This window comes from Acartia tonsa, chromosome 2 (assembly GCF_053477335.1).
Source record: "Acartia tonsa isolate MP-2025a chromosome 2, ASM5347733v1, whole genome shotgun sequence".
In the NCBI taxonomy this organism is placed as follows: domain Eukaryota; kingdom Metazoa; phylum Arthropoda; class Copepoda; order Calanoida; family Acartiidae; genus Acartia; species Acartia tonsa.
In genome coordinates, this window is record NC_137261.1 from 42,069,423 (window position 1) to 42,082,207 (window position 12,785).

Genomic DNA, 12,785 nt, shown 5'->3' on the forward strand with positions numbered 1-12,785 from the left:
TTTTACAATGTTTACACAATACCCATTATTCATTTAAAATGATTAATATGCAAACTTTGATAAAGTACACAAAATTAATCTTTTGTCATTAAATTCTTTGCCCAAAGTTTGCGGATTTTAATGAGTCAAATGCTTTGCTAAATTCTAGCTGTCATAAAGTGCATCGGCGAAGATAAATTAAATAGTTAGGCATTTATATTTTCATGAATATGCTGTAAATCAATACAATTTGAGCTATAAATTTAAAATCTTTTGGTTTGATAGTTTCTCTTAATGTTTGAAACTATATTATTATCACTAGCGGCTTCGCCCCTAGCCTCTGAAGGCTTTGCCCCAAGAGATATAAATACATCTTCTATTACCTACCCAGCCGAAAAAATGCGAATGAATCGCAAATTTTCTCGAATAAATCGCAAATTTGCTAAATTTGCAAAATTCGTAAAAAAAAATAACAATAAAAAATCGTGAATTCGCAAAATTCGTAAAAAAAATTGGAGGGGGATTTTTTTTATTTTAAGGAGGGTTGGGGGTGTCCCACCCCCCAAAAAATAGCCTAAAACCACCACAGGACCAGAAGGTATATTCCCTGAAGAGTAGAATTCGATCGGTTCAGTGGTTACCGCGACCTTAAGGGACAGACGGACGGACAGACAGACATCATTCTACTTTGTATTATAGATCCTTTAAAAGACTATTATTACCTTAAATAATACTAGCGGCTTCGCCCCTAGCCTCTAGGGGCTTCGCCCTATGAAGTAATGTGAAGTCAACCCTCCTAAATAGAAATATTCAAAAAAAATTATTCTTTGTTTAATTACTCTGTGGTAAAATTAAACCCAGCTTGTGCGTTTTATACACAAAAATTTCAATTCGTAAAAATTAAACTTAGGTTGTTCGCATACACAAAAATTAAAATTAAAAAAAAAAATTTAAATTTTTTTTTTTGGGGGGGGGGGATTCGTGGGGGCTTCGCCCCATGTTGCAGTTGGGTTCCCCCACCCCAATTACTGGTTTTTGTTTACAAAAATTTAAAAAAATTAAAAATTTTGGAAGTGGGGATTTTTTATTTTTTGGGGGGTTGGGGTGTCCCACCCCCCAAGAAAATAGCTTAAAACCACCAGAGGACCAGTAGGTATATTCCCAGAAGGGTTGAGCCCAATTTGATCAACAGTTACTGAGATTTTACAAAAAATGTAAAAAAAAAATCTTTGGGGGGTGTTTTTTTTTATTTTTGGGGGGGTTGGGGGTGTCCCACCCCCCAAGAAAATAGCCTAAAACCACCAAAGGACCAGTAGGTATATTCCCTAAAGAGTAGAATCCGATCGGTTCAGTGGTTACCGAGATCTTAAGGGACGGACGGACAGACAGACGGTCAGACGGTCAGACGGACAGACGGACAGACGGACAGACGGACAGACGGACAGACATCAAGCTACTTTGTATTATAGATTATACCTTATACGCTAGACTATTTGTAATGACTTTAGGAAAAACTAAATTCTACTAATTATTGAGTATCTAATATTCTACTTACTTGGACCGTCGATCTAGATTTTTTCTCTTTAATTATCAACAATTATTAAGCTTAGCTAATCATGTATGCCATTACCCTTGTTAAAAAGTAATGTTTGATATATTTGCCACCTACCAAGCTGGTGCAATTTTTAAAAGGGAAGCTTTTCTACAATTAGATCTGTCCGCCTTGTTAATTTAAACAGGTTTTTAGATTTCAAACTTTAATTCCTATATTAATTAAGTACGATTTAGGATGCACAGCAACTCTATTATAGTTTATAGAAAGTACGTAAGTCAATTTAGAACATGCTAGTTTTTTTACTTTCTTGACAACAAATATTTTTATGTTATAATTATCCTTTTCGTCAGGTTTTTTAATAAGGATTCCTTTTACCACAAGGTACAAAGTCATAGGCGAAGCATCTCTACAATCAAGTCTTGAAAATAAGTTTGTAATTAAACAGTATCTTGTATTTAAGTTTTACAACAAATTTATTTACAATTTTGTTTAGAATTATGCATTAATATTCTTCTTATTCAGTTCTAACACTCTACAAGTTTGTTTGTCCTACCATCTCAAAGCTTTCTTTTTTATGTCTTTTTGTCATCCTCGTTTTACAAAATAATATTGTAAAGTCTGTGAATAATATCTTCCCTGTCAAAACCAAGAAAAACAATTTTTTTCCCCAGGTTTTTCTTGCTTAACAATACAAAAATAGAAAAAAATTATAATACTTTTTTATATTAACGAGGATAATTATAATCAAAAGTAGCTTGACAATAGAAAACTGAAATTATTTTAAACAAATATTATAGGGGAGTCAATGACGCAATATTAAAGTATTTTTTACAAAAATAATTTTATTATTGCTGCTACCCCATAGCTGATTTTCCAATTCTATTTTTTAAGAACACACCATAAGTCTTTACTTGCATGTGTATGCATACAGACAAGTTGGGAACAGACAAACAAACAGACATTACCATCATTGATTAGCTGTAATAACAAAAAAAATGATTATTTGTCCCTTTATCTCTTTTTTGCACAATCTTGATATGATTCCACAGGGATTAAGTTCCCTAACTCTGTTACGACCTTTTCATCTGCCCTCGCCCCCCCCCCCCCCCCAGCAAATATTATTTTAGATTTATTTCGCTTATTGGCTATACCTTATTCCTGGGAGAAGTGAAAAAGGAAACAACTAAAAAATAGATTGATTTAAAAGTATTTTTATGACGTCACAAATGACACTTTCCATAACTCCTTTAAATTTTGGTTTTTTATAAGGGAAAACCCTGAAATTTTGATAAAGCAAATTAATATTTCCCGTATTTTTTCTAATATTGAATAGAAAAAAACCTTGAATGTTTGATTGAAATGGCTAATATTCATTTGATATATTATATATTAGCTCTCATTAGTGATGTTGTTATATCATTATATTAACGTGTTTGTATGTATAATATATTAATATATAATTATAAATGCATAGTTTGGAATAGTTGTAAATACAATACATAGTTAAAGTTTGACTTTCAGTTGGCATCAGCGAATAGATTTCAGTAAGGCTCGGCAGCCGCAGCAATATTAAGCAAGCTTTTACCGCTGCCGTTTTTTCATAAACAATATTACTGCCGCCACTGCTACAAAACTATCATGTCTAAAATTCAATTTTAGCTTCTAAGATTTTTCTAATAGTCGGCAGCCGAGAAGGGTGCATACTTTTTAAACAAACATTTTCAAAATAGGCGGCTGTCTATCCATGCCTTTTATATAATAGTGTTTTATTAGAAGGCCCAGACAATTTAATTTAATCTTTTTCCAATTTTTTAAAACTTATCCTATGTAGATTGGCTCCTCAAACTCTGTAAATGAGTTGCGAATAATGTGCATGGCTGTGTTTCGCCTTTTGATGCATAATTCTGGTAATATAAATAAACCTAAATACTCGCATATAAAGTAAATCTAAGTATAAAATAAAAGTGTTTATGGCTCTAATTGTAATTTGTCTAATATTAGATTTATCTTTGATATGGAATATGTATACAATATACATATCATATTATATACATCATTCAATTTATAAGCTATAAACTATTCGAAATACAAACTTTTCAAATTCATTTCATTATAATCAATTAATACATTTTTAGAAATCCTTTCTCAAAAGAGGAAGGATTGTACGTTAAGACAAACAGACAGACGGCGGCGTATTAACTAGATTTTAAAAGTTTGAGTAGTATTGATGTATCTCATTGTTTTAGGCATTTATGAGTGTCAGATATCAACAAACCCAATCAGAAGCTTGAAGTTTAATGTTAATGTGTCAGGTATCCCTAAAATTTAAATGTTAATTTTATAAACTTATAATCGACCCTTCAGTGCACACTTTTTAGGTTAATTAGATTAAACTTTATTCAATGAAGATTTTTCAAAGTTCCCGAATATAAACCATTTTTTGTGCATTATAGTATCATTTCACTTGTTTTCAAAATAAGTAAAGATTAAACAATCAAAGTAGGTTACAATAATTGATACTATGACAAAAAAAAATCTAGTAATAGTTATAACTAAGTGTGTGTTTAATCTCTCTGGAATCTTTCTTTTGTAATTATTCTTTTATTTTTATTTCTTGTTGTGATGGATCCTGCCTAAATTTAACTTTACATTAAGGACAAATTAATGAAATTTTTTTATCCATTTGGTCTAATGGTCGTTCTATGCTGGAATTATTTGAATTTTTTTTAACCCTTACAGCTCGGGCCCCAATTCCCACCTTAATAGATCGGGGGGGGGGGGGGGGGGCTCCAAGAGCCCCCCCCCTCTATCTCGGCTCCTGTTACAGATAAAGACGTAAAATTTTTTTCTGGTGTTTCATGTGTATTTTTAGAGAAAATTACTTTTTCTAGTCATAGCAGCCAGGTCGCTCCTTAGCCTCTTTTTAGCGGCCAGCCGCTAAATTTTAAAACAGCTGTAGAGCGGCCAATTTTGCAGCTAGGATGACCAAATTTTAGAACGAACTTTTATTTTTCATAACAAAAAAATTACTTTTACTGACAATCGCCAAAAAACGGCAAATAACGGAAACCGCCATTTTCGGCGGTTACGGCGGTAAAACGGCGGTTGGCGGCGCCGATTAATATTTTTATCTGTTTGATGTTGCTCAAGGATTTACCAAAAAAATTTATAGGACTCTAGCTGTAATAGAAGCCACGATATTCATGATATATGTCTGTAGTAAAAGCCGGACAAAAATCGGTCATAAAGTCGGTCAGGGACCGGTCAAACGGTCATAACACATTTTTTCTCAGAAGGTCATTGATATCTAAGTATTCACCAAAAAAATTTTATGTTTCTCCTTATACACAAAAGTCATAATGTAGAAATTAAGATTTTTTTAGAATTTTTTTCTAATTTTGGTGCTACCCAACCGACTTTGACCGGACACCACGACCGACACAGACCAGATATCTTGATAAAATCAACTCTTGCCGACATATAATTACTAAACTTAAAAAGTCATGAAGTCACAGCACTCCATCTTACCTACAAAAAAAATGAGATTGAAAAAACTAGAGGGGGGGGGCTCTTGGAGCCCCCCCCCCCCCCGATCTGTAAGGGTTAAATCAGTTGTTTGTTTGTTTTGTTTTGTAGTTTCTTAGTGTTTGGACCTAAGTAGTCATGGAGTAGGAGGATACATTTTTGAATAGCCACCAGGGCTAGTTCAAGATTCGCGTTTAAGTACATTATGACTTGACCCACTGTCTCATGGTAGCTACTCTTTATTACCTCACCCTCAAGGTGTAAGGCAGGTTTCCCAAATTAAGACACCGTAATGAATGACGCTCTTCACAGAGGAGCTTGGGATAAGGACTGTACTGGAATTATGTACATAACTATTGGGTATCCAAACCACTCAATAATCTCCCTTTTTACACAACCAACGGGAAGTTGCGTGAATGTATTATGACAATTCTTTTATCATTTAGATACACTGACCGAAATCCTTGGAAAGCGAGAGCGCCACATAGTCCAGGGATCTCCCCTAAATCTTACATGCAGGCACAGTAAACTTTTAGGGTATATTACAGAACTTTATACCTGGTTTTAAATTTAAAATTTAAATGTAATTAACCTTTAAAACACCTTTATGAGTAGTTTTTTTTTTAAATTTAGCAAATAAATTTGGACGTAAAAGTTGGTTAGAATCTTTAATTGATTTATTGGAATTTTTTTTGTAATAATAAAACATAAATCCAAATTAGAGTTCTGAAATCCCTAAAACTGTATGTTGTGACAGGGTGTCCAACTACCAGCAATCTTTCCCCTACATTCTGTGGAACCACAACAACTCTCAGATTAACACAGCCAATGAAAAGGATTCCTTTACAGAGTAAGTTTTTTTAAGGTGTATTTACTCCATAATTATGTTTGTCCTTCAATAGAAAGAAGCATTAGCCGAAAATGAATATTTTAAGAAATAAAATAACAATGATAGCAAAACCTCTTTCTTGGTTTAAATGAAAGTAGACAGAAGTAAAACACTATAAAGTATCATATTTTATTTCTGCAAAAGGTGTAAATTTAAAGGGTTTCTACAAACTGAAGTATAATTTTGTCTTTTTGAAAATATAACAAATTTTATAAATTGCACTTTATGTGCATAGACTTAGATATTTAGGGCAAAAAAGAGTGTAAAGTGAATAATAAGAATATCTTAACAGCAATTAAATTAATTAATTGTTGTGTGTCTTAAAATAGTTTTGGGGGGTTTAAGAAAAGATACGACTGTCTATAGAAAACAAACATACAAAAAATGGTCTATTAGATAAAGAAAATTTGCAACTTTAACTAAACACTGCATTTTAGTAGTTAAATTTGTTTTCCCAGTGGGATAGAAAAGGGTGGCCTAAGCACTTACATTCATGTAATATGATATAATATTCGTTTATTCTATTTTCACTTTGTTCATATCAATATCTGTATTTGTCTGTATTTTATTAACCATTCATACTTCGAATTCTCAATTTATTTTCATCCCTTATTTCCAGTTTATGTATGTATGGAAGCGCCTCTTTTGTTAGAGTTATATGATGCACTACATAGCCGTTCAGCCCTAGACTGTAGGGGCCTTTTTCAAGATGGCAATGATGGTTTAGCCTTCAAAAATAATTTACCCTCTCAAAAATAGAGAAGAATAATTTGTGGAAGTTTTTGTGGTGTAATTTGAAATTTATGGCACTAAAAAAAAATATATAAAAATTGATCTAATCTTCCCTATTTTCATAACCAAAACTCAAATTTATGTGTGATAAGAAATAAGTGCAAAAATCTTTATAAATTCTGAATAAAAGTATACTATTAAAGTCAAGACTATAAGTAATAGGTCACCATATGTATTTTAAAACTTTGGTGCCTTCGCACAAAGAACTTTGTTGAGTATTGCCCCCCCCCCCCAATTTTAAAAATTGTAGTATTAGAAGAGGATTTTATTACTTTTAGGACAGCCTAGGTTAGGTTATATGGGGTTCTAGGTAGCCTTGCAAAGTTAGGGCACCGGCATAGGTGTCGAAGGATTATGGCAACACACAAAAGTTAGGTATAGGGAGAAACTATCACGACATTGTTTTCAAGTTATTTCAAAAATAATAGGAGGGTAGGAGGTTGTCAGTGCTTAACATGCACTTTTTTGGAAAGTACTAGTATATCCTATACAATTTTTAGAAAATGTCTATAATATCAGAATAAAACCTTATTTTGTATAAATTTATCACAGCTAAATATATTAATCGATTACTACTTTGAAATGTTTTTTTATACTTTAGGAGTGAGATGAAGGTAGACGCTGATTCTTACAGTAAAAGTCTGCATGTGGAATCTGCCAGGGATCAATACTTTTTTATATTTTCAGTGCTTGTTAACATTAATTATTAGGTTAGGGGAATCACCCCAATTAAAATTGCTATGGGTTTTTATTTCCAACACCTTTAAAATGATTTTTATTACTTTTTTTCATAAAATAAATAGTTAAATGTTGTTACCTTGTTATTTTTTGAAATTCTAATGTACATAATTGTCCTTGTTATAATAAAATTTAGTATTGATTAATCTTTTAGAAAACACCATTCTGGTCAGTATAACTGCATCTCTCCAGCTGGTACCTCTAGTATTGTGGTACTACATGTACATACAGGTATACATATCTATCTATAGTATATTGTTGTACTACATGTACATACAGGTATACATATCTATCTATAGTATAAATATTGTGGTACTACATGTACATACAGGTATACATATCTATCTATAGTATAAATATTGTGGTACTACATGTACATGCAGGTATATATGATAAATTCCTATTACAAGTATAATAAACAATTACTCCGTCTGTAGATGCGGATGCGGCCCTAGAGGCTCTTTAGGGGCACTTGAGGCGAGGGGTGGGGGGATGGTCTCCCATCTTCTTTCAATTTTGGCTGGAAAGAAATAAGAAAATTTTTTGGGGGATGGGGATTTTATTTCCATGGGTGATTTCTTTGGGAGGACGGATGTTCCCTACCCTTAAATAAAATTGTTATGAACTTCCCTGGACATAAAGAAAGCTTCACTTTGAAGAAAAACAATATATGTCTAGTGAGATCTTAAGATAAAGACAGACAAATATGACACGGCTAGTTTAAACCAACCAATACACATTTACTGAAAGTCCCAGAAAGTTTTTTATGCTCACTGGCAATTACAAATCTTATCTATTTATCTATGAAAATAACTTTTCAACTATCAATATATTTAGAGGAGAACGCTGCAGAATTGTATGGTAATACTGGGGTCTCCAATTCTAATCATATTCTAATAACAATATTTTCAGGTAAGCTTTTCTAACTTTATTTTGATTAAAAGGGTACAATAAACAATATAGTATTTTTTTAAGAAAGGTTTTTGATTAATGGAACATGTTTTATATGAAATCTTGGAATCGTCAAATCTATTTCATACTTATGTTGTATGTTCATTTATAAGTCACTTTAAGGGCGCAGCAATAACAAGCAACCGATATTTTTAAATAAGAGTAAATAAGAGTAGACTCTAAATTTGATATTTTCTTTTAAAACTTCATCAAATTGACAAATGGTCGGGTAGAAGGACGAATTTACCTATGATTTAGAGTATCAAGCCAAAATTTAACATAATGATTTCTCTTTTTCAGTGGTAGTGGGTATTCTATTGCGAGGACTCAACATAGAAAGACAGATATAAACATATTTATACCAATATTCATAATAATTATATTAGACATCTCATATTTTAGTAAATTGAAAAATTTTTACAAAATCATTCATAACAGTTTGGTCATACATTTAACAAGGACAATTATGCATAAGATTAGCGCAGGTTATGGAACATAATAATTCTTTAATAATAATAATTATTTGTCTGTTTTTTTTTATCAAATCTTCACACATTCTTCAAGTAGCTGTGTTCAAATTAACAACAAGTAAATTACAAAAAAAAATGTAATTTCATTACCAACACATTTGGTTGGTAGAGTAGCTATGTTGTTAAAAAAAATTAGCTAGATCTTTATATGTAGATTGATTTTAGGAAAAATCAATTAATTTCTCTTGTTTTGAATCCACTAGAGAAAATATGTATTCTGGATTATCTATTTTGTTTTACTCCAAGAAAAGTTTATACTTAATATTAATTACTTTTTTTATAACAAATTAAAGATGGTTTATATTTTCCTTCTAAAGCTAACAAAATTATTATTTTATATTATGCAAAGTCATTTTTATTATTAATCAAAATGTATGTTTTCACTTTTTCAACTCTGCTCTGTGATTTTAAGCCCTTTTATTAGACAGTATTAATGGCGGAAAGGGGTAGAATAATATTAATTATTTGGAAGAAAATTAATGAGTTGTAAAAAAATTCTCTAATAAAAAAATCCGCCAAATAAAAAAAAACACAAACAGCACATTTTTCTAAAGGGACATTTTTAGGTTATCTAACAAAAACCAATTTTTTAAATATTGATTTTTTTTCTTCTAAATTTAGATGTAAATCTTTAAATATTATTCATTTTAAATAGTAATCCTATCTACTGACTATTCAAGAAAATTCAATTCTACTATTTTTGAATTCATGACTTTTATTCATTCTTCATTTTTCTAAATTAATTAAGTTGTAATATTTTTTAAAGAATTTAATCCCAACTTTTTTGCCAATAAAAAGAACCAGATATTTAATATTGATTCATTATTTTATTATTTGATATTCTGAACTAACATCAGAAATTACGAAATTGGCAATTTAGAAAACAAATAGTTTTTGGAACTTTCATACAAAGTGCCAGTTGACCACTTATAACTCCCCCCCCCCACTCTTTTTTTTCAAATTTAATTGAATATAACCTAACTTGTCCTTAAGTAAGCCAAACAAAAAACTACCCTTATTATTTTCAATATATTATTATAAATAAATTTTATAATTTTATGTATTTTTCTAAGAGGTGGAAATAACTTAATAAAAATATCACTTTAACAATCTCCCATTAAAACATTGTGTTTAGTAGTCATCATCACTTTGCTTTTATATGTAGATTAGATTTAATTATTGTTTCTTATTAAATGATTTATTTTATGTAAAATTTAATTATTGTTAGATGTAATCATTATATGTATAAATATCATGTCAACCATATTCACTTTTTAACAAATAAAGTATTTATACTAACTTTGCTCTTTTTCTATGAAGATTTTTACGTATTTTTTTCTTTTCAAAGATTTTTTAAAGATACGTTTGTCTACCATTACGTTAGGTATTGTTCGATTTTAGGCATTTGAGGTTTTTTACGGGGGAGGGGTTCTATTCAAGCAAGAGAAAGTACCTTTTGATATCATTTAAGATAAGAACAAATTATGTAAGTGGATTGTACATTTATGTAATTTGTAAAAGAAATTCTTACTCAATTTTGACTTTGAAGGTCTTAGGGTGATGAATTATTTTAAGAGTATTGAAGGAAAAATAGTGTTTTATTCTTATACATATATATATACATTACTTAAACCAATCCTATTAAAATATGGATAAAATATGTTTTAATAGAATTTCAAATATATCCAAATGGTGATATTTAAGGATCAAAGATAATATACAACAACAAGGATGACAACATCCATAAAAATGGGATAAGAAGTATAATTGTACTCAATAAGAACAATTAAATCCAATAGTAGGGAAGCTACGTCATAAATTAATTAAAATACATTTAAATATTTCTAAACACTGTTAGCCCTTACCAGTTTTTTTTCTATTTCTCTTTTATTTCTAATCAATTTGTCATATATTTAATATTACATATTTGTGCAACCCAATACAATGCTTAAGTTAAATAGGTATTGATTTGAAACCAGAAGCCAGCAGCCGAATATTCTATGAACTACCGGAATTAGACCATTGAAAAAATAGCGTCTTACTGTGAACTGTAGAAAAAAGACTGTTAGTGTTATGCCTTACTGATATTAAAAACAACTGTGTCTTGGACTGTAGCGAAAATAAATCTTGGGAAAACAATACGACTGGTTTGCGGCTATAATTTTAATCTTTAGCCAAATGAAAGCTAAGGGTCGTCTTAAAACAAGGGTGATCTGTCCATAACAATTAAAGATATCAATGGATTGCATAAAATAAGTACATTAATTTGAAAGAAGGTAGAATTAAGAAAATTAAATGAAATGTAAATAAAAATAACAAAAATATAGAAAGCAAAAAAAACTTTGTTAGCTAGCTAGTACATTTACGTTGTTCCATATGAAAAAAGTACGTACAGATTTACTTTAATAAGAGTGGCTGCTTTTTATCAAAAAGGTAGATGTGGGCGATCCGATGATTTTTATAAACGGCTGCACCGGTCTATAAATAAACCGAGCCAAGAAACAGCAAATATTGCATAATAAGAAATTTCGTCATACAATACAAATGACCAATGATAGGCCAATATACATTGTAATAGACCAGTGGTAAAATGTATACTGGCTTATCATTGGTCATTTGTATTCTATAGCATCATTTTTATTAGGCATTATTTGCTGCTTCCCAGCCAAAATAAACCCTTCTTTTTTAGTTTTAAATGTTCTATCCTTGGTTACTAGAATCTACTATATTGAATGATAAATCAATGCTGTCATTCAGTTGAATTGTTGCTCATTTCTACAAAGGTTTAAAAGCTTTCTCATTTCAATATCTTTTTTTCTTCAGAAAAGGATGAATTTCAAAATTGAACACAGTGCATTATTTTGATTTTTGCAGTTTTAAGTCTGATAGAAAACCATTAGTTAAAGGCCTCATTAAATTAGGAAAAGCAAAAAGGAGCTTAATTACTCTTCAAATTTTGATATTTAAATTTTAACAACAGCTTGTTTGTGTTAATGCTATTGACATTCCTTTGTAGAAACAATAGTTACAAACAGTATTTTAGAAAGTGGCAAGAAAAGCATACATTTAAAAAAAAACTTTATAAGAAGCTGCATATTTTTTTTTTTATATTTTCATTACTTTTAATTAAAAGACAGACAAGTAAGGAAAATACAAACTTTTTGGATGCTTCACATGAAAACAAGAACGATATCATGCAATGATAATGAAGATATTCAAACATAATTAAGTCTCTCACAAAAAAAAAGAAATAATGAAAGAGAACCCTTATTATCTAGCCCCTTTTTTGTGGTGAAATATCCATTATGGAATTTGCTTTTGCTAAATACAGTGTGGTTTTTTTTAATAGAGCAATAGTATTGCTTAATTTTAACCCACTTATCATTGACAGATATTAATAAGCAATGTCTTATTTTCTTCATTGGCTTAGGGAGTTTTATACAAGAAGAAAATATTTAGCAATTTTCATCAAATTGTATCTCAAAAACCTGTTTTATCAAAGCCTATTATTTTGAAAAAATTAAAGGACCAGGACTAAATTCAATGGTCATTATTCTGATTAAAGAACTTTAAATATGTTTACTCTGTGTATGTTAGTTGGTGTGTTATGCATATTTAAATGCAGATAGCATGATTAACAATAACATCAAACAATTCATTTTAGTATATTAAATTGATCATTTACAATCAATCCTTTTAATAACAAACACAAAAAAAAATATTTATATCTTGCATCTGACAATCCAGAAAAAGTAAAATTACATCAATATTTATACACAAATAATGAAATTTATATAATTGTATGCATAGTTTGGTAGTTTTATAA

At 30.2% G+C, this 12,785-nt stretch overlaps 1 protein-coding gene across 1 annotated transcript in view; it reads left to right on the forward strand.

Moving 5' to 3' along the window:
* Positions 1–10,258, forward strand: part of LOC145311890 (zwei Ig domain protein zig-8-like) — a 38,643-nt gene extending 28,385 nt beyond the window's left edge. The window contains exons 7-13 of the mRNA XM_080150921.1: positions 3,781–3,846; positions 5,506–5,578; positions 5,817–5,909; positions 7,342–7,399; positions 7,631–7,709; positions 8,316–8,390; positions 8,730–10,258. Coding sequence (XP_080007047.1) covers positions 3,781–3,846; positions 5,506–5,578; positions 5,817–5,909; positions 7,342–7,399; positions 7,631–7,709; positions 8,316–8,390; positions 8,730–8,779 — 494 coding nt within the window. The 3' untranslated portion in view covers positions 8,780–10,258. The remainder of the gene's footprint in view (positions 1–3,780; positions 3,847–5,505; positions 5,579–5,816; positions 5,910–7,341; positions 7,400–7,630; positions 7,710–8,315; positions 8,391–8,729) is intronic.
* Positions 10,259–12,785: the final 2,527 nt, after the last annotated feature.